The sequence below is a fragment of the Microtus pennsylvanicus genome, chromosome 14 (assembly GCF_037038515.1).
Source record: "Microtus pennsylvanicus isolate mMicPen1 chromosome 14, mMicPen1.hap1, whole genome shotgun sequence".
Taxonomy (NCBI): domain Eukaryota; kingdom Metazoa; phylum Chordata; class Mammalia; order Rodentia; family Cricetidae; genus Microtus; species Microtus pennsylvanicus.
This window is the reverse complement of record NC_134592.1, coordinates 30,444,362-30,467,174: the sequence shown is the minus strand read 5'-3', so window position 1 is coordinate 30,467,174 and position 22,813 is coordinate 30,444,362. Positions and strand designations below refer to the sequence as shown.

Here is a 22,813-nt window from a genome sequence, read left to right as displayed (position 1 = left end):
TCTAGTTTGAAAAAATTGTTTGTGCATTTCCTGCCCCTAGAATGCTAATGGTATGACTTAACTCTTTACCACACCAACATAGCAGCTGTACAGACAGACGGTTCAGTCCACTGGCTATAATCACAGCCAGAATTATTGTTCAAGTCTGTTACTACAACCTTTTGTATCACTAGGCCCGTAGCTGGTTGTCACATGACTGCTGAGAAAACCACGCCTTCTGGCCTGATCAGGTACAGCACCTTACAGCCCCGGCTGGAGCAGTACATACCTCTTCATAATTTTTCGCCTCTACTCCATGCTTCATGTCTAGAATCACGAGTTGGTCAGGTATCCGCCCTGTTCCTAAGAAAGAAATCAAAAGACTCATTGTGCAGAATACTTAAAATTCCGGGAAATCACCCGTCCACCCTCCCTCTCCCTAACCCCATCTTCTCAATAGAAGGAAACAGTCACAACTCTGCCACCCTGCAGCAGCAAAGTCCTGGCCTGGACTAAAATCACCAACACTGCAGACAAAGCTTCCATCTGTGCAGGGCGCCGAGGACCAAGCAGGACATGCTGCTGGCAAACAGCCCCGAGCAGGACACAAAAGACTGCAACTGCTACAGAGGGCAGACTAGTCAAAGAAAGCACCGCCTTCCTGCACTAAGATGCTCAAGTCACAGCAGCAGGAAACCGAGTGGCGCACAGGTCAGCAAGGAGTGAGCACCATTTATACGCTCTGCTAAATTCTTGAGAGACACTCAAGGTCTCCTAGGGTTACAGGGTATACTAAATTTAGATTACTTAAAACAAACTTCAGCATTGAAAATATAGGCCTTATTTAATATTCTTCTTTGATTCAAACATTTTGACAAAAGTAGGGCCTAGGCCTATTTTAACAGGCTAAAAGAAAGTTTTAGGGAGATCCCCATTAAGCCTCTGAGAGCTACAAAAGCTCAAAAAAAAAAAAAAAAAGCCAAATTTATCGTCTGAGTATAACCCTCATGATGTTTCTTGGAAGGAAATGTCCATCACGGATAACAGACCCAAGCAATGTAGCATACACAGTAGAAAGTTAATCTGATTTAGCAGATCTTAAGACACTAAGCAGGAGAAGGAAAAAGACTCAAAACCCCAGAAAACTGCTCACAATTTCCTGGATTTCACCTAGTTATATAATTAAAATCTGCCCGCATGAAGCCAGGCAGTGGTGGCACACATTTTTAATCCCTGTACTTGGGAGGCAGAAGCAGGTGGCCAGCCTAGTGTACAGAGCAAGTTCCAGGACAGCCTACACAGAGAAACCCTGTCTGGGGGACTATGCAATGACAACAACAACAAAAGAAAAACTATTTGCATGAAATTAGAACAACAACAACAAAAGAAAAACTATTTGCATGAAATTAGAAACCTTAGACAATCCAGTGCCATTTAGAGCAATGGGTCTCTTGATGCCATTAGCCATAGAGAATGTTACTATATCCTTTGCTGTCTGGGAGACAGACATTTTCAGAAACTGGCTAAAGTCAACTCAAACTGACGGAGTGCTCACTGGAAGCTAGAACTACACTACTGAGACTATACTGCTGAGACAATGGTCTGTACCCTGTCACTTGTATTTTAAATAAACGCTGATTGGCCAGTAGCCAGGCAGGAAGTAGAGGTGGGGCAACGGGAATTCTGGGAAGAGGGAAGTTTCAGTCTGCAGTTATCACCCACAGAGCAAGCAAGATGTGACTGCCTCGCCAGTGGCTAACACAGACAAGAATTATGGGTTAATATAAGTTATAAGAGTTAATGGGGGGGGGGAAAGGGAGGCGGAGAGGAGGTGGAAATTTTTAATTAAAAAAAATTTAATAAAAAAAAATGGGAAAGCCAGGCGGTGGTGGCACACGCCTTTAATCCCAGCACTCGGGAGGCAGAGGCAGGCGGATCTCTATGAGTTCGAGGCCAGCCTGGTCTACAAGAGGTAGTTCCAGGACAGGCTCCAAAGTCACAGAGAAACCCTGTCTCGAAAAACAAAACAAAACAAAAAAGGGGGTGGGGGGGGAGTTAATAAGAAGCCTGAGATACTAACCCAATCAGTATATAATTAATGCAGACCTCTGTGTGTTTATTTGGGACTAAATGGCTGTGGGACCTGATAGAACAGAAACCTTAGTCAACATTATATAAAGACTATACAAAGGTATAATCTCTTCCTTCAAATGATCTAATAACGTAGAACAGACAGACAGACACATGCACAAATTAAAAAAAAAATTTAAAGATTTATTATGTATACAGTATTCTGCCTACAAATATCCTATAGGCCAATAGAGGGCACCAGATCTCATAACAGATGGTTGTGAGCCACTATGTGGTTGCTGGGAATTGAACTCAGGACCTCTGGAAGAACAGTCAGTGCTCTTAACCTCTGAGTTAAATTTAAAAAATATATACATATATATATAGAGAGAGATATATAGATATCTGTACCCAACTTTTGCTCCAGCCCCAATAGCTAGCTGCTTAACAATGTTGGCCTAGAGCTCACTCTCCTCTCCTATGACCTTTGTCATAATAATCAACTAGGATTATTTGAGATTTGGATTTAAACTTTTTTTTAAATAATATTTAGTTATTTATTTATTATGTATACAATATTCTGTCTGTGTGTATGTCTGCAGGCCAGAAGAGGGCACCAGACCTCATTACAGATGGTTGTGAGCCACCATGTGGTTGCCGGGAACTGAACTCAGGACCTCTGGAAGAGCAGGCAATGCTCTTAATCACTGAGCCATCTCTCCAGCCCCTGGATTTAAACTTTTAAAGTGTTTTGTATTTTAACCACAGGTGGGGGTGTGATGTGCAGATATATCTGTATAAGCCAGAAGAGGGTGTCAGATCCTCTGGAGCTGGAGTTACAAGTGGTCCTGAACCACCCAACCTGGGTGTTAGGAACTGAACTCAGTTCCTCTGGGAGAGTGACAAACATTTTCAACCAATAAGCCATTTCTCTAGCACCCTCCCCACTTTAATACAGGGTCTCATGTAGCCCAGGCTAGTCTAGAACTCAGAACATAGTTACTAAGTCTGACTGTGACCTTCTGATTCTCCTGTGTTCACTTCCCAAGTGCTGGGATTATAAACATAAGCCAAACATGCATGGGTGAGTATGTTTAAAGGACATTAAAAAACAACCTTTGGACAGACGAGGGAGATGAGCTTGCAAGCAAAAGAAGACCACACAAGTGAGATGAAAGTCAGAGTGAGAGATGCTGTGCAAACCATGAGGATCTGAGTTCAACCCCAGAACCACGTAAGATCCAGGCATGGTAGTGCATGTCTGTAATTCCAGTGCTCCTATGGCATGAGACTGAAAGCTAACACAAGAGACCCTTAGAAGCTCCCAAGTCACTACTAGCCTGCTCTATTCAGGCGAGGACCAAGATCTGCAAAAAGCTGTCCTCTGACCACATATGTGCTTTGGTATGCAAGTGCCTGAACTCACACATACAAACACTCGGAGGTGTGCATGTACACACACAGCACACACACAAACACACACCATACATACATATCAAAAAAATTTAAGACATTAAAAAAACCCAAACTCAAAACAAACTAAGACAACAATGGGTACTTTCTGATTAAACCTACAAGTTTATAATCAAGGCAGCCTCTTTGCTCAATTCCATCTGTTCTCCTGGGAACGACAATGTCCACAGATGGGGTACAGATTTGCTTTCTGTCCTCCTTTAGAAGGATAAGGGGCAGGGAGAATTGATGGGTCAGTAGTTAAACTTGCTGTTCTTTTTTTTTTTTGGTTTTTTTTTTTTTTTTTTGGTTTTTTTTTCGAGACAGGGTTTCTCTGTGGCTTTGGAGCCTGTCCTGGAACTAGCTCTGTAGACCAGGCTGGTCTCGAACTCACAGAGATCCGCCTGCCTCTGCCTCCCGAGTGCTGGGATTAAAGGCGTGCGCCACCATCGCCCGGCTTAAACTTGCTGTTCTTGCACAGGACCTAGGTTTGGTTCCCAGCACCCAGATGGTATTTTACAACCATCCTTAACTCAAAATTCCAGACCTCTCCTGACCTTCTCTGCATGTGGTACACATACACAAAAAATAAAATCTATAAACAAACAAACAAATAAACAAACAAACCCTGGTTAGTGTTTTGTCATCTTGACACAGTCACAATTCATTTGGGAAGAGAAACCTCATCAGATTGTCTGTGGGGCATTTTCTTGGTTAACGACTGATGTGAGGGCGCACTGTGGGTGGTACCACCTTGGGCTAGGCGTTTAAGAAAGCAGGCTGCACAGGTCACGGAAAGCAAGCCAGTGAGCAGTGTTCCTTCATGGCCTCTGCATCAGCTCCTGCCCTGACTTCCCTTCATGATGTACTGCAAGCTGTGAGTGACAAAAACTCTTTCCTCCTCAAGTGATTTTGGTTAGCATTTTATCAGAGCAGGAGAAAGCCAACTAAGTTAGGAGATTATAGCTCAGTGGCAGAGAACTTGCCTTTGACATCCGAGGCCCTGAGTTCCACTCCTAACATTGGGGGAGGCAGCAGGGATGGTGGCACACACTTGTCATGCCAGCACTCAGGAACCTAAGGCAGAAGACCACTGGGAGTTCAAGACCAGCCTGAGCCACACGGTGAAGTAAACTTAAATAGGTCTCAGTTCTGCTTGTCTAAGTGATCAGATCCCCTCCTTCTTGGTCTAGGAATGTATTTCGGTGACACAGCAAATGCAATCTCCACTATGGCAAAAAACAAACAACAAAATCCCACCTTTTCTCTCCTGTCTTTTTTGAAATAATATATATATTTGAGACAGGCAGGTTTCTTTGTAGCTTTGGAGCCTGTCCTGGCACTCACTCTGTAGACCAGGCAGGCCTCGAACACACAGAGATCCACCTATCTCTGCTTTTCAAGTGCTAGGATTAAAGCCACGCGCCACTACCACCCAGTGATTTTTTTAAAAATATTTTTGAAGATGCTCTTACACTGTAGCCCAGGATAGCCTCAAACTCACAGCAATCCTTTGGCCTGAGTTTCTTGAGTGCTGGGATTGTAGGTGCAAGTTACTATATCTGGTTCTTGTTCTCTGTCTACCAAAGTCTTTCATTTCTGTGTGCCACAGCATACAGCATTAGCATTTTCCAAGTCCAGTTAAAACCACAAAACCATGGGTCTTTGGCTGATCTGAGTATAAACTATACAATTTCTTATTAGAATAGATATTCTGTTTCTAAGAATATATCTATTCTAAGATAGATCTCTCTCGCTCTCTCTGCATTTGCCTGGCAAACAGATAATCTATTTTTTTTTTCCTTTTCCAGATTTTGGTACAGAAGATTTAGGCTCAAAGCAAAACTAAGTGGAAAATAATTGAGTCTTCTCCAGCTCCAGAGGACCTCACCACTACACAGGCCAGCCTCCTCCATTACCAGCATCTGCTACAGAGCGATCTGTAGATGATGAACTCACACTGAGGCTACAAGGTTCTGCGTCAGAATAAACAAGAACCAAATGAAGCCGGAAATCAAGTGCTCACTACAGCAAGTAGCTCTGCAGAGTGGGAGAGGAGGCTTAATGCAGGGAAGACATTGTGATCACTTACCTTTGCTCTCAAAACACACTTCAAACATGTCATAATCTTCCGTGGTAAAGGCAAACTTCCCCTTAGTTGCATCCTCTTTGGCATACAGAATATGGCCAGCAGAATCTGTGATCTAAAGAAGAAAGAAAAAAACAGTTACTTGGTAAAGAACTCTGAGGAAGGGTAATTACAGAAACTGGGGAGACAGAGATAATATGAAAAGAGCCAGGAATTGGGAATGTTGCTCACTGAAGACGGCATGCACAAAGGCCCCAGCACCATATAAAAACCCAGTGTGGCAGTGCACACCAGCAATCCCAATACTGTTCAAGTATTGGGAGGAGAGTCAGAAGTTCAAGGTCATCCTTAACTACACAGAGAATGCATATCATCAAGACTTTGTTTAAAATTTCAAAAATTACTTCAGATCTGCAATAATAAAATAAGATCAATTCAGTAGGAAATAAATACCAAATTTTAGTTTAAAAAAAGAGGGGCATCTCTCTCACACACAGTTTCTCTCTCTCTCTCTCTCTCTCTCCCTCTCTCTCTCTCTCTCTCTCTCTCACACACACACACACACACACACACACACACACACACACACACTAAATAAAAAATGAATCTTAGACATAGAGGATAAGCCTAATTTTCTCTTCAAAAAGACATCTTTATCATTCACAAACGACTTGTTTATTCGAGGGTCACAGCAGACCTCCCCATTTGTAACTGCTCCATGATCGAAGGGTCACCTACAAGAACAGATGAAGGGCATACCTTGGTAAGTGGCCACCTGTAAAGCAAGGGGATGATTTAAGGAATGAGACCCCAGGCTAAAGCCAATAACCACTCGTCACTTAAAAGAGGAAGCTATTTTGCAATGTGAAAGTGGCTTCCTTACATTAAACTTAATATGCTAATGTCATTTGTTAAAATGGAATTCTTTGATAGATGAAAAAAATTGTCTTAAGATAAAGTCTTCCCACATTGCTCTGGAACTCACTATATAAATGAGGCAGGCCTTGAACTCACAGAGATCTGCCAATCTCAGTGTGCTGAAATTAATTAAAGTCATGTTCCACCATGCCCAGTCTAGAAGTGAAATTTTTAAAGTAAAATCAAGTAGCACACATTCAGACCTTTCTGTTGTTGTTGTTTTGGTTTTTTTTTTTTTTGGTTGGTTTTTTTGTTTTGTTTTGTTTTGTTTTTCAAGTCAGGGTTTCTCTGTAGCTTTGAAGCCTGTCCTGGAAACTAGCTCTTGGAGATCAGGCTGGCCTCGAACTCACAGCAATCCACTTGCCTCTGCCTCCTGAGTATGCCACCATCGCCCAGCCCTCTTTGTTGTTTAAGACAGGGTTCATAGCCGGGCGATGGTGGCGCACGCCTTTAATCCCAGCACTCGGGAGGCAGAGGCAGGCGGATCTCTGTGAGTTCGAGACCAGCCTGGTCTACAGAGCTAGTTCCAGGACAGGCTCCAAAGCCACAGAGAAGCCCTGTCTCGAAAAAAAAAAAAACAAAAAACAAAAAAAAGACAGGGTTCATACAGCCTGGGCTGTCCCTGAATTTGTTATGTAGCAGATAATGACTTGCAACGTCCTTCTGCCTCTTCACCCCAGGGAGCACCGAGATTACAGCCTATTTATGCATGTGCACATATAAGCACGCATGCCACTTAGTTACTACTACGTTTAGTATGTTGTAAAAGTTCAATATAAAACCCTGGCTATACAGATCAGGGAGGTCTTGAACTCACAAAGATCCACCTGCTTCTGCCTCCAGAGTACTGGGATTAAAGGTGTGTGCTACCACACCTGGCCTAACACATTCTTTATATTTGACAAATGGAGAAATTAAAACACCTTAATTATTTAGCCGGGTGTAGTGGCGCACACCTTCAATCCCAGCACTGGAAGAGGCAGGCAGATCTCTCTATGTTCAAGATTAGCCGGGACTGCATAGTGAGTTCTAGGTCAGCCAGGACTGTAGAGAGAGCCTGTCTCAAAAACAAGACAGTGGGTGTTTTGCCTACATATATGCCCGTGTACCATGTGCATGCCTGGTGCCTACAGGAGACAGAAGACAGTGTCAGATCCCCTGGAACTGGAGTTACAGATATATGTGAACTGCCAACTTGGCGCTGGGAATTAACCTAGAACCTATGGAAGAGCAACAAGTGTTCTTAATGGCTGAGATGACTCTCCAGCCCCAACCACCTTCTTTCTTAAACAGCTGGTATTTTACCATAAGGAAAAGCATAGCAAATCCATACCTGAAGTACACAATCAACCTATCTAGCAACCACCACTATTCTCTACTGAAGAACGCCAGGTCTTCTCAGGGCCTTTCCCATAGCAGCCCTGACAGTCCCTCCTAGGGGCTGCAGAGACTGCAAACTTCCAGACACTCTGCTCCGACAGGGTGCTGCTGCTGAAGCTCCAAAAAGGCTCTGAGACAACAAGGAATGTATGCAATGACTGAAAATGCCTACTCAAGTATTTACATATCAAATACACAAGACATAATGATATTTTATTTGGATTTACAATACATGGAGGTAGAAGCACCTTACATTTTGTTTTGTTGTTGTTTTGAGACAGTATCTCCCCATTATGTGGTCTTGGCCATCCTAGAACTCACTATGTAGACCAGGCTGGGGTCAAACTCACAGGCGTGTACTACCATGTACCACAGGCTAAGTAGTAGTACATTTTAAAAGTAGTTAATTCTGAATAATAGGACTTCCTCTTTACACACACACACAGAATCAGCCTCTCTCTGTGTTTTGTTACATCTATTTACTTATTTTGATGAGGGCAGGGGCCATACCACACATGTAGAAGTAAGAGTCTCCTTTTACCACAGGGGTTCTGAGAATTGAACTCTAATCAGTCTTTTTTACTGCCTCTTCTATTTTCTTAATTTTCTACAAAGGCATATGTTACTTAGCATAAAAATAAAGTTATTGCATTTTGGAAAAAATAATAACTAAAGAAAGTTAACTTGTTAGACAAATTTGAAAGGATGTGTTAATAAAATTTCCAAATTCTCTAATAACACTGGTTAAATATTAGTTCAGAGTTTAGGCAATTCACATCACCCATTAACTTGGGAAATATTTAAGACACTGCAATCTGTGGTCCCTGGGTAAGTGAGGGAAAGGTTATTAACTATTTACTTTTTGCTGTTTTGGCTTTGTTTTACATTTCCTTTATGATTAATAATGACAGACAGCCGGGCCGTGGTGGCACACACCTTTAATCCAGCACTTGGGAGGCACAGGCGGGCAGATCTCTGTGAGTTCAAAGCCAGAGCTAGTTCCAGGACAGGAGCCAAAGCTACAGAGAAACTCTGTCTCAAAAAAACAAAAAACAAGGGGCTGGAGAGATGGCTCAGTGGTTAAGAGCACTGTCTGCTCTTCCAGAGGTCCTGAGTTCAATTCCCAGCAACCACATGGTGAATCACAACCATCTGTAATGAGATCTGGCGCCCTCCTCTGGCGTGTGGGCATGCATGGAGGCAGAATGTTGTATACATAATAAATAAATAAATCTTAAAAAAATTATTAAATTTAAAAAAAAACAAAGAAAACAAACAAACAAAAAAAAGATGGTATCTGTTCTTTCTGTGTATCTGTTGGCTTTTGGTATGAAGTGGTAAAATAATCTAATTAACTTGGTTTGTCAAAGCATTAACATTGTAAATACAACTTCTGTTTACCAGTTATACAAAAATGAAGCTGAAAACAATACACAAAAGAGGACAGACGGAATGCAATGCACATAGGAATTTATGAAACTTAACAGGTGAACATCAACCAAGGGAAGCCGAGACGTCAAGGCAGCTAACAGTCCTCCCAAAGGGTGCACAGCACTGCTCATCTGCATTCATTCGCACCTGAGGGATGAGCAGGCAGACACAGGGGTCATGAGCTCAGCTAAGGAACACTGGGCCCTCAAGAGTCATTAATGCCTCTGTTCATGGGATACTTTGCCTGGATAATCAATTAAGGAAAAAAAGCAAGCAAGCAAACTTCTTGATAATCCCGACTATACACATATTATAAGGCAAAAAGGTCTGGAAACTAATCAAATCCCATTATGTAGCAAGTATGCTGCCCCACTTCCTCTCTCCAGAACCAGACACTTTCCTACTGCCAGCCTCCCAAAAGCACACCGCAAAGTTCAAAAACGCGGATTTAAGAGATGGCACAGGGGTTTAGAGTACTTGCTGCTTTTGCAGAGGACCTGGGCTTGACTCCCAGCTTCCAAATGTGAGCTCACAACCATCTATAACTCCAGTTCCAGAGGCTACGAAACTTTTCTGACCTCCTCAGTTACGGGGCACACAAGTGATACAGCATACATACATGCAGGCAAAATATTCATATATATAAAATTAAATCTAAAAAAAATTAAAAAGGCAGACTGTAGGAACAAAGCGATGTGAAAACCCCACTTTGGTTAATCTCCTATGAACGGCTTCAGACAACACAGAACTTTTCTAGAGTGAATCTGGGCAAAGAGATTCCATTATGGCTTTTGCTTCTAGTCTAATTCTAAACGGAACAATTCTAAACGGAACAGAGCTGCTAAGATGTGTTAAGTCGTAAGGGAACCAGTAGAGGACAACGGGAGAAAGGAGCAAGCTTACAGCAGCGAACGATCAGAGATTTCATCTTCTCCATACCCAGGCAAGGAAGGGACCAGGTCACCGGCCTAGACAAACAACTCAATTTAACAGCATTTATTAGAGCTGGCACACATTTGCCCAACCACCTTATTTCCTAGAAGACAGCTCATGATCACTTTTTCTCCTAAAATATTAAAAGTGTTCTTCAATATTTTTTTTAATTTAATGAAAGGAGCCCTTCCAGATTATAAAAGTCCTTAAATGCAGGTCATAAAACTCTTAGCAAAGCATTGGTGGCGATGCTGCATGGAGCGATCTGCAATACAAATCCAGAACTGCTCCTCTAAGGACTCCACAGCAATCCATACTTCTAACTGGATCTGCAACACAAATCCAGAACTGTTCCTTTAAGGACTCCACAATCCATACCTACAACTGGGACCTATAAATGCCCCCTCTACACTGCGCTGAGAAATTACAGAATGGAAGAACTACTTGCTCTGTATCCTCCATGACATCTGAAAACCCATAAGACGGTAAATTCATTTGAGGGCAAAGATTCAACTGCATTACTAGAGGGTTGAATGAAGGACCCAATTTTTAAATTTTTTTTTAAGATTTAATTTTATGTATGTATTTTGCCTGTATGTTTGTATGTGTAACACACATGTATCTAGAGGTCAAAAGATAAAGAAGCATTATATACTCTGAAACTGGAGTTACAGATGGTTGTGAGGTACCATGAGGCTGCTGGGAATGAACCCAGGTCCTCTACAAGACCACTGAACCATCTCTCCAGCTCCAACCTGTAGAGGTCTCAACTTTCAGAAAGCACTAGAAACCAGAATTGTTAAACACACAGCCTTTTGTCTTCAAAGGGAGCAAATGGCACCTGTTCATCTAGAAGGCGGGAGTGGATTTTGTCTAATAACCTGGTGATCTTTTGCTATTCTATAACACCAGCCTTCAACTGAATCCCCCCAAATCCTGAGCAATCCTCAGTCAATGGAACACATCTTTATGCTTATTACAAACCCTTCCCCTATGCCCATGCCCTGAACACTGTTTATCAATCAATAAAGTTCATTCCTCTGGTTAAGGTCATAGGTGCTTGGCTGAAGAGCTGTAGCCTGAAGTTTTGCTGTGATAACTGCCATGTGGAAGCCTTTCCCAAAGTTTTTCTGTGTTTAAATGTGTAAGGAAAATAAACCCTGAGGTCAGACTCTGGAAGCATTTGACCCATCAACAGCTAAGCTGTGCTGACCAGAGTTTCATTTTTACCTCACAAGGATCCTTTATTTCCCTAGCAGCTGTAGACGTGCAGGGACCCCCACACCAACCCCAACCCACCGCCTTTCAACAGCATGAAATTCGCCTTCCAGAAACAATTTGAATAATGCTTAGTGCTCCCTTGGTCATCACAACTCTGTCCTTATCACTTAAGTTAACCCAACCATGTTAGAGTAGTTATCTGGACACTTAGAATCCAAGCAATTGAGCTTGCAGATTGGACTAACTCATGCAAACTGCTGGGCATTCTAATCCATCTTAATATTTTCCTAAAAGCCAGGGAACTTTCTATCAAGTGCAAATAACTGCAGTCATTTAACAGCAAAGCTATTAGTCTTGCAAAGAAAAAAAAATCACATCCCTTAACCCCAACATCATCATGAAAACCAGCAGGTGCTAAAATGAGAGAATAGGAAACTGGGTCAAACACAGTGATTAATCAGAACCCACAATCTATGGGCTGAAATGATGAATTAATTTATTTATTGGTTTTCCAGGTAGAGCTTTGCCTTGTAGCACTGGGAAGCCTGGAATTTGTGGTAACCCTCCTGCCTCAGTTCCCTGAGTGCTAGGAATGCAGCCTAAGCAAATGACATTACCTTTTGTTTTGTTTGTTGTTGCTTCGGTTTTCAGCTCTGGCTGTTCTGGAACTCCCTCCATAGACCAGATAGGCCTTGAATTTAGAAATCTGCCTAACTCTGCCTCCCTAATGACAGGATTAAAGTTGTACACCACTAACCCAGACACAAATGATATATATATATATTTTTTAGATTTATTTATTATGTATACAACATTCTGCCTCCATGTATGTCCACACGCCAGAGGAGGGCGCCAGATCTCATTACAGATGGTTGTGAGCCACCATGTGGTTGCTGGGAATTGAACTCAGGGCCTCTGGAAGAGCAGACGGTGCTCTAAACCACTGAGCCATCTCTCCAGCCCCCCACAAATGATATTTTTAACTTTCCTTTAATTACAAAATTTTTATTCCAGCTGGGATGGAACTCAACTATGGGATTGTCCTCCTGAAACCTGCCTCCCCAGTGATGGGATTATAGCCATGAGTCACCATGCACTACCATGCCAGGCTAAACAACAACAAAATACTCATAATAATTTACCGTAAACTTCTCTGATTAAACAAAGGTAATATTAAGTTCTAAAATTTGTCCATAAATGACATCATGGAATAGGAAGTAATAAAATTTTGTTTCTAGGTAACAGTTTCTAATGAAAAGCAAACCAAAATTCACAACTTGAAAAGAGGGAAAAAGGTGTTAATTGTATAAGCAGAAGAGTTGATTTCAAGACTATGTGAATACTCACACCGAAACTAAGTGAGAAAATGGGTCACTGGGGAAATAAACTCATCTAGAATCCTCTCTTCTTGGATTAGTCTAAGCAGTGGCTAGGAGCAGGTTCTTGAGCTGGTCCTGGGGCCTGCCTGCTGACCAGTTCCATCACAGAACATTCATGATAACAAACACCCTGCCTGAACGTAGAGGAGCTGTAGGTCGCTCAGGTCGATAAAGCACACAGGAATAAAACAGAACAGTGTGCACCTGGAGGAAGGAACAAGCAAGCGTCTCAAGAGCCTGGTGTCTGTATGGTGCATCTGACCTCAAGTCTGCTCGAAATCGAGAGTAAAAGACTGGAAGCAAACAAGCTGAGTTGTATACGATTTGTTCAGTGATGAAAGCCCACCAACTTAGCTCAGGGGCGATTTTCCTGGAACTGAAGACGAACAATTTATCAGGAAGGTCCCTGCCATTTTCAACCACAGTCTCTAAAGACACAAACAGTGCAAGTTCAGCTCTTTGTGACTGACCCTCTCTCTGCACTGATGGCCTGATCTCATATAGGACCCAGAGGAACCTGAATGCTCAAGCACTTGGCCCCCTTCCCATGACTCTCTTCTCCATCCCAGCCCACTCCTGCTGTTCACCGAACACTAGCTTTGCTCCAAAATTGCAAGGATGAGACTATTCAGCAACCTGTTGCTACAACTGTTGGAGGAGGGCATCAGACAAAAACAAAAAAACTTATTAACAATGCTACCTACTTTAATAACAGACGATCCAATAAACAAAAACAGGGCTCCCTGGAGAAATGGAGACCCAGGATTCTAGGACCAATTAGAAAATACACACAATCATAGTATCGTATAGTGCCAGCCCTCAAAAACAAACCCCAAGGATGGGAGTACGTGGAAAAGACAAACCGCTCTGAACAGCCAAGCTGGAAACAACTGGGTCATCGAATACAGTGGAAATGGACTGTAATTTGAAGTATACAATAGCCATGAATCCATACAGTAACACACAATTAAGCAAACAACTGAGGGAGAAGAGACAAGTCTCTTTCAGAAGACTGACACCACACCCTTAAGGAAGTCAATCCAACTCCCCTCTCCAAAAGTGTGGGCTGGCTGCACTAAATGACTTCATCCCAAAGAACACAGCATAAAGAATAGCTACTGTGCAGAAGCCTGACAAACACTAACTCGGCCAGATGATCTGTGACAGTCATGTTGATATGTAATAAGAATGACATTTGACCTCTGTAGTCCCCGCCACCCACCCACCCACCCACACATACACCCAGCTGTATCATGAGAAAGTCATCAGACAGAAGAGCCATCCTAGGGGCTGGAAAGAGGGCCCAGCAGTTAAGAGCACTGGCTGCCCTTCCAGAGGACCTAGGTTTGATTCTCTGCACCCACATAGTGGCTAACAACCATCTCTAACTCCAGTTCCAGGGAACCAACACCCTCTTCTGGTCTTGATAGGCAACAGCCTCGCACATGGTACACAGACATACATACAAGCAACACTTATATACATAAAATAATCTTACATTTCTTTTTAATTGTTCCCCTCCTTTTGGGTTTTGTTTATTCCAAGGCAGGGTTTCTCTGTGTAACAATTCTAGCTGTCCTGGAACTCACTTTGTGCACCACGCTGGCCTTGAACGCATAGAGAGCCACCAGCCTCTGCCTCCCAAGTGCTCTTAAATTTTTTAAAAATAAATTTGGTAGAAACGTAAGCTGTAACTCCCTTCAAGTTGGCCCCTATCTATGCTCTTGTCTCCGTAGGTTACAGTCAGTCTGATAGAACACTGAGTAAAGGACAACTACCAACCCTGTAGGTCCTGCCTAGAAGCCCAGTATAGAATAAAATACTCTCGACAAAGACCCCTCCTTTCTTTCGCTGAGAGACAATACAGGGTGTTAGTTAAGATGGAAGGTTCTGGGCTGGAAGATGATGGCTCACCCGTTAGAGCACCTGTTGCTCTTGCAGAGCGACCAGTCCAGTCCCAACACCCACATGACGGCGGACAAGCATCAGTGACTCCAGTCTCAGGAGAGCCAAGGTCTTCTTCTGGCTTCCTTTGAACCAGACATGAATGTGGCACACAGACATACATGCAAGCAAAACACCCACACATGTACAATAAAATAATTAAAAAAGAAAAAAAGCGCCGGGCGGTAGTGGTGCACGCCTTTAATCCCAGCACTTAGGAGGCAGAGACAAGTGGATCTCTGTGAGTTTGAGGCCAGCCTGGTCTACAAGAGCTAGTTCTAGGACAGGTTCCAAAACTAGGGAAACCCTGTCTCAAAAAAATAAAATAAATAAAAATAAATAAATAAATTAATTAATTAATTAAATTAAAAAAAAGCTGGGAAGGTCTGAGCTGGGCATGATAGTGCACCCTACAATCTCAGCACCTGGGCATAGGCAGAGGCAGAGGTCAGAAAGAAGGCCACAGGGTTCACAAGGCCCGGTCTCAAATCAACAAACAAAAACAGAGAAGAAAAGTAACAGAAGTTTCTAGAGTCTGACTCTTGGCCACATCACTTACTGGCTGTAAAGCCTCTGACAAGGTGTGCTTTACTCACAAAGGAAGGACACGGTTGAGCACCCTTCATAAGATCACTGCAGAGGGCCCAGGCCTGGAACCGTGCCTGTCATGCAAGCACTCAGTGGAGTATTACTGTCTGAAGGGCTCGCAGTACTTCTCATAACTGTCTGACAGTCCTAGCTCAGAACTCCGTAAGTCCTCAGGTTATCCTCATTCTTCCCGCCAAACCGCTCGCCAAAGGCAGAGCAGTATGCTGTGTTAACGAAACCCAGAACAACTGGGCCCAGATGGTCACTGCATGGAAACAGAGAACAAGAGGCTCTATCGTCAAGGAAACAGTAGGACATTTGAAACTGGACGGTCCAAAGGCCTGGCAAAGCAGGTACTCCATCCTTTCAGATGACAGAAAGGGAGAATAAATGCACTGGTTAGTGTTTTGCCATGGTGACACAAGCTAGAATCATTTAAGAGGGAACCTCAGCCGGGCAGTGGTGGCGCACATCTTTAATCCCAGCACCTGAGAGGTAGAGACAGGCAGATCTCTGTTGAGTTTGGGGCCAGCCTGGTCTACAAGAGCTAGTTCCAAGACAGGTATCAAGCTATAGAGAAACCCGGTCTCGAAAAACCAAAAAGGAACCCAATTGAGAAAACGCACCCACCAGATTGGCTGTGGGCAAGCCTATGGGGCATTTTCTTATAATGGTTGATTGATGTGGCAGAGCCCAACTCACTGGGGGCAGTGCCACTTATAGGCAGGTGGTCCTGAATAATATAAGAAAACAAATTGAGCCAGGTAGCGGTGGTGCGTGCCTTTAATCCCAGCACTTGGGAGGCAGAGACAGGTGGATCTCTAAATTCAAGACCAGCCTAGTCTACAAGAACTAGTTCCACGACAGGCTTCAAAGCTACAGAAAACCCTGTCTTGAAAAACAAAACAAAAACAACAACTACCCCCCAGAAAAAGAAAGGAAGGAGGCAAGAAGGAAAGAAAAAGAAAACAAATTGAGCAAGCCTCAAGTAGTATGCCAGTAAGCCCCATTCCACTATGGCCTGTTTCAGTTTCTGCCTCCAGGTTCCTGCCCTGACTTCCTGGACAGCACACTATATAGATCAAGTTGCTTTTGGTCATGGTGTTTTATCACAGCAATAGAAACCCAACCAACACAGTGAGGAAAGCAGGGTTAACTCTGGCACTTCCGGAATGTGGTTTATAATCTGATAAGAAGTAAACTACGAGAATAATTCAACAGGAAGCCAGCTCTGCTGCTCATGCCTGTAATCCCAGCACTTGTGAGGCAGAGGTGGGGGCTCAACTTTAAGACTAAACTCTTCGTGAGTACCAGGACTTCCAGGTAAGATCCTATTCCAAAAAACCCACGAGGAGTTCTTGTCAGGGAAAAGACTGACACACATTTCAAAAGGCTGCGGCTGGCAAGATGGTTCAGCCAATAAGGGTGCTTGATCCCAGCCTGGTGATCTGAAGCCAGTGCCAGGAACCCACACCAATCAACTCCTGCAGGTTGCCCTCTGACTTCCATATGCTCGCATGGGATTCTCACACATGTACACACACACACACACACACACACACACACACACACACACACACACACAGTGCAGAGCCAGGGGTAGTAATTCATACCTATAATTCCAACATCTGGGAAACAGAGAGAAGATGAACAGAAGAGTTATCCTCAGCTACACAACAAGTTTGAGCCTAGCCTAGGCTATATGTGACCATGTCTTAAGATGGGGGGAAAAAAGACAGACTAACTCAGGGCAGGGGTTAGGTATGTGAGTATTCTAGAAGCTCTGAGTTCAACTTCCTACACAAAGAAATATGCAAACCACAAGTGTATTTCGAAAATGAAGATCATGAACAGAATTTACTAATTTTTCTTTCTTCTTTTTTTTTGTAAGATTTATTTTTAATTACAGCTGTCTATGTGGAAGCACAGGTGGCCCTGGAGCTGGAGTCATAGATGGCTGTAAACCACCCAGTGGGATGCTAGAAACCAAACTCAAGTCCTCTGCAAGAACAGTACCTGTTAATTCATACCCCTACCTACCCTGAATTCCCAGTCATGAGCAAATACAGTCTATCGCCTGTGTTTCTGGAAGTCAGAAGAACACAGAGATCCTACTGAGAACAAAGTCAAACCGAAACAGCAAGCAGCACTCAGCTCTAAATCCTTCAGGTGTCCCACCCAACTCAGTGATGACACAGCACCACCGCCCATGGGGTTTAAGCTAAAATACGATCAGGGAAGGGGCTTTCTGTATAACTGAGACTCAGAAATGGAAAACTTCAAGCACTGGTGGGATAACAGGCAGATGCTGCTCTCTTCCTGCTTCTGTCAGCATTTGCTACATTAACTTAACACAGGCAACAGTCAAGCTTGACTGCCGGGGGTGGACACAGGGAAGAAGAGGAAAGAGAGGAAGGGAGGCAGGGAGAATGAAAGGCCAGTCGCTGCCCCAACACCACCACTGCGGGGGTGAAGCCAGATCAAATGTTTTTTTTCATACTGTTCCAGAGTTATTTACGGTAAAAACCTCCAGCATGACCCTTTTAGGCACAAACAAAGCCTTGTTCTCTTTTAACAAGTAGTCTCTTGATTTCCCACACATTATGTTGAACAATGAAGTTGGGGCGCAGGATACAGCAGATGACATCAGCCTCCCTCAAGTCTGAGGCTTGTTTGCGGGCCAAATTCTGGTCTGTGGCCAGCAGGATGCTTTCACAGAGGGCCCTACTGTCTGTGCTGCCGGGAAGATAGGAATATGGAGGCAGAGGCTTAACATCAAACATCAGCCATCAACTGGCAAGCCAAGGTCACTGCACCCCTCAAGGTCACCTTTATAATCTGTTCCTCTTCCTAAAAACTAGATTGTCTTCAGAGGTTATCACTGACTTCAAAATCTAAGCAGTCCCCCTTTCTAGAACAGTCTTAACTGGTCACTGAGTAAGAAACACCATCCTTTAACTTTTATGAAGAAGGAAATGGGTCAGGGCTTAAAGAAAGAGCTAGAAGATTTGTATATAATGCAAGAAGAAACTCAACTGTAATGCAATCAAATGTTAATGTACCAACTGGCCTTCTGTAACAAACCATCTAGTTACTGGTCTGGTTTTAATCCACTGATACCAATATCATTAAATATCAATTTAACAGGGCCATATTTTCACTAAAAGAAAAAGGTGAGCCCAAGCGAGGATTCACACGATAGTTACTGATAAAAGAAAAGCTTCTTTTGAGAAATAAGCAACAGGTTTTTGATTGTTTTCCTCTACAATACAGAAATGTTCTCAGTACAGACACCAGAAATATAATCATTCTCTTAACAACCATGGCAACTGTATAACATAGAACGTCTCTTCACACTGTCCAGCACGGTGCTCACATCTACGGTCCCTTCACTCAGGACCATGGCTCCTACAACAGGCTTTATTAGGACCTCAAGTTAATAGAGTAACGTCTATACTAACTACAGATGATGAGGGGGCACTTCCAACTTCACATCTGGGTAACGAAGTCTTTCTAATCTATGACGAAGGATGGCTTAGCTTCATTTTGTGCAATGAGTGGGAAAGAGAGTGATAAAGTAGACAACTGGAAATCTGCAACACAAAGTGTGTCTGAAACAGCTTGTTTTGCATTTTTGGTTGTTTGGTTTTGGTTTTTCGAGACAGGGTTTCTCTGTAGCTTTGGAGCCTGTCTTAGAACTTGCTCTGTAGACCGAGCTGGCCTCAAACTCACAAAGATCCACCTGTCTCTGCCTCCCAAGTCCTCATGGTGGGTGGAGACAATCAACCATCCCTATACCACACCAGCTATCAAGTACCCACATCAAAAAGATAAAATGGAACCCGATTCCATATTTATACCTTACTCCTTTGTAAGAAATAATGGCGGAGCTGTCGGAGTGGGTGCTGGGAACCTAACTGAGGTCTTCTACAAGAATAGTACTTGTTCTTAACTGCTAAGCCACCTCTCTGGCCCCAACAAATTAACTTTAAATAGGTCTTTTTCAAACAAGTGGGAAATTTTTAAATTGTTGTTGTAATTTATTATGTGTGTGCACATTTTGCATATGTGCACAGGTGGAAGTTTGAGGACAGCTTTTGGGAGTTGACTGTCCCCACCTCCCATGTGCATCCCAGGGGTTGAACTTAGGCATAGTGACAAGAGCCTTTACTTATGGAAATCTGATGGGTATTACATGACATTAAGGAATCATTGTGGGATTTTAATGTGTTTGGTTTGGAGAAAGGGGTCTAAATCTGTTAAACCGTACAGATCTCGACCTCACAGGCTCAAGGGATCGTCTCACTTTAGCCTTGTCTTCACTATGTTGTTCAACCTGGTTCCAAATTCCTGGGGCTCAACTAATCCTCCTGCCTCAGCCCCCTGACTAGCTAGGACTACAGACACATGCAACTGTACCTAGCTCATTGTTAATTTTGGAAGGGTGTCACAAGGCCATAAAGCATGGTAGTCATGTTCCTATCTTTTTTTAAAGATTCAAGCTGACGTCGACTAGACTGAAATATCCAGGGTTTCCTGGGCTCAGAACGGTTTAACATAAAATACTAAAGGGAAAGAGTGAAGATTAAGCCAGCGTGGATCCTGAGCAGTCGCAGAATCTGGGTAGCAGAAGTAACGGTTATATTCTCTCTAATAGTGAGGACAAAACACTGCCAACAGCCACGCGGCTGGCGATAAAACTCGGGAATTTGGCATCAAAATTTGTATGTTTTTTAAAATTTCATTTTTAAAACCAGATAAGACAAGGGGCTCACATGTTTGCAAGGCAACTCATTCTAGCCTGGGTACTGCTGGGCATACTGGCACACACCTATAACTCTTGCACTTGCAGGAGGAGAGAGGGTTCCAGGCCAAAGTAGAGTAACCTTACTCTAGGGTTACAGCACAGCTTCTCCTTCCACTCAGTGCTACCAGAAGTGAAGCACCACGCTGAACACTCCAGAAAACACAAACAGGGGAACAAGGCCTGCTGAGGAAACTACTGGTCTAAGAAGGGAGACGAGGGTAAACAGAAGTAGTGACAATGAGCTCTGGCCAGCGAGGCCCCAGTTAGAACACGGGTGGGAGACTAACAACACAGGAAGCTTCAAGAGCGTTCTCATGAGGAGCGTGTTGGTAAATGTCAATTATCAGCCAGGCAGCAGCGAGCCACTGAGTACTTTCCAAACACAGGACTCCAGGGGCGACAGCAACGCAGCAGAGCAAGGCCTCTTTGGCTGCTCAAATTCTTTGATTCGGGGCATTACTTCTACTGAGAAGAGCCTGAAGCATGACTAAAGCCCAAACATTGTATCCACGTCTTGAAAATGTATGTGCCATCACCACTTAGACAATTCAGTATTTAAGGAGGATTATACACCATGGATCACAAAACAATAGCCCTGAAGAGGTTTTCTCAAAGTATGTTACAGTACCACCACTGTGGTCTGACACCTTAAACACTACATCTGAAGCTTGTTAACAGTAAACGGTTCAGAGGTTTAGGTCACTTGGTGCCCTTTCAGAAGACCCAGGCTGAGTTCCCAGCACCCACATGGTGGTTTACAACCATCTATAGCTCCAGTTCTAGGAAATCTGATGCCCCTCCACGGACCCTAGGCACCCACACGTTAAAAGAAGCAAGAAAATTGCCAGTGTTAAATGTGAATGAATACAATTACCCAGAACACAAGATGTTGACTATTAACATCTCAAAAATCTGGCCAAGCAAAACCCCCCTGAAAACGTGGACCAAAAGGCATTATGTAAAGAAGCTGTCACCATCCAATGGTCCAGCCGAACCTGGTGTAGCTAAGTGAAGACACTAGAGACTACGACCATCTTGTGACCAATAATGAACTCTGATAAATCCCAGAAATCACAAATTAAGAGCAAAAGGAAGATTGTGGCACTTTTCCGTCAATTCACTGATTGGGCCAATTCCACCGGGAACACTTGTTCATTCTACCTGAGCCTCAGTTTCCTTATTTATGGAGTGTTTGAACTAACCGTACAACCTTTAAAAGGCACAGGAAGTGACACGGCAGATGCTTAAATATATAACACTTTTTATTAGTCACAGTCAATCTTATTGTCTCCATTATCTTGTAGGTGTTGTGGTGTCTTATGATGTCAATCCCACTGATCCTCTAGGATTACTCGGGGAAATCACGTTATTGCTCAAGATTCCTGAGCCCTCCCAGGGGCAGGACCCTGACGACAGCCGAAATAGTCCTAGCTCTCTAGGCTCTCAGGCCGCCAACGCCTCCCAAGCCCTTCCACGGGCCCGGGATTTGGGCGCGCAGCCCCGCCCCGAGAACCCCAACGCGCGGGGTGAAGGGGCGGTCCGCACCGCACGTCCAGAGCGCTGGGGTTGGGGGAGCAGGCCAACCCCCGGCCTCCGCCCGCCGGCCGGCCTCCCCACCACCTCGGCCTCCCCCGCACGACGCCGGCCGTCTGGCCGTCCGCCCCCGCGCCGCACCTTGAGATGGGTGCGCAGGCCGCCTGCGCCCCCCGACTGGTCGGTGATCTCGTAGGCGCCCGTCACGAGCAGGTCCTTGTGGATCTCCTCGCGGAGACACTTGCGGGAGTTCACGGGCAGATGGAAGGAGATGGCGAGCACCGAGCTGGGGCCGAGCAGGAACAGAAGGAGCAACGCACAGGGGCGAGGGCCAGGCCAGGAGAGTGGGCCAGACAAACCAGACATGGTGCCGGAGCCTCGTTCACCACCCGGGGCCTCTAGCGCGCCGGAACCGGGGCGACCCACGTGACTCGCCTCTGACCCAGCGAGGCCGTCGGCGCCATTTTGGAGATTGGCTAGTAGAGATTAGAATGTGTAACAAATAATTTTTAAAATCGGGAAAAATCCGGTAGTATGTCATAACCACGGGCGTCAGGAGCTAGAGAAAAGTTCTCAGCTATTTTTTTTGTACAGGGTTTATTTGTTGAAGCAAAAGACCGCTGGGTGAGCCATAGTAAGTACGGGCAGCCCTGGAAGTAATTCTAGCTTAACCTCCCGGAAGTGGTTCAGACGCGTTTTAAAGTCGGTGACACCATAGCAACCAGGCCCCAATAAGGAACAGCCACAAAGCCTTTCTCTGGGCCCGCCCACCGGCTGCTTAGGCTGGGGCTAAGGTCCCAAAAGCCAACTCTGGTAGCAGTTGGGACAGTGGAGCACCGAAGAGGAAAAATACAAAGCGAAGTTTTTATTTGGCTTTTAGTGCCTGTGGGTCTCTAACTCGGAGAAGACTGTGTAGAGGTCAACAGGTGTATGCGAATTGACAGGTATCCCGTTAACGCCTCTGAACCCAGTATTCGGCCTGGTCTAACTTCGGTGTTCACAATGTACTTCTTATTTATTTAAGAAACAACAGTAGTCTTCTGTGCTAAGCTATACTCTAACAAAATATTTAAATGTATGTTTTGTTCC

General features: G+C 44.1%; 1 protein-coding gene across 1 annotated transcript in view; it reads right to left on the bottom strand.

Moving 5' to 3' along the window:
* The window catches only part of Tmed10 (transmembrane p24 trafficking protein 10), a 37,692-nt gene extending 15,547 nt beyond the window's left edge, over positions 1-22,145 (bottom strand). Inside the window, exons 1-3 of the mRNA XM_075947266.1 lie at positions 21,866-22,145; positions 5,594-5,705; positions 269-342 (exon numbers count right to left, since the gene is read on the bottom strand). Coding sequence (XP_075803381.1) covers positions 269-342; positions 5,594-5,705; positions 21,866-22,090 — 411 coding nt within the window. The 5' untranslated portion in view covers positions 22,091-22,145. The remainder of the gene's footprint in view (positions 1-268; positions 343-5,593; positions 5,706-21,865) is intronic.
* Between the last annotated feature and the right edge of the window lie 668 nt (positions 22,146-22,813).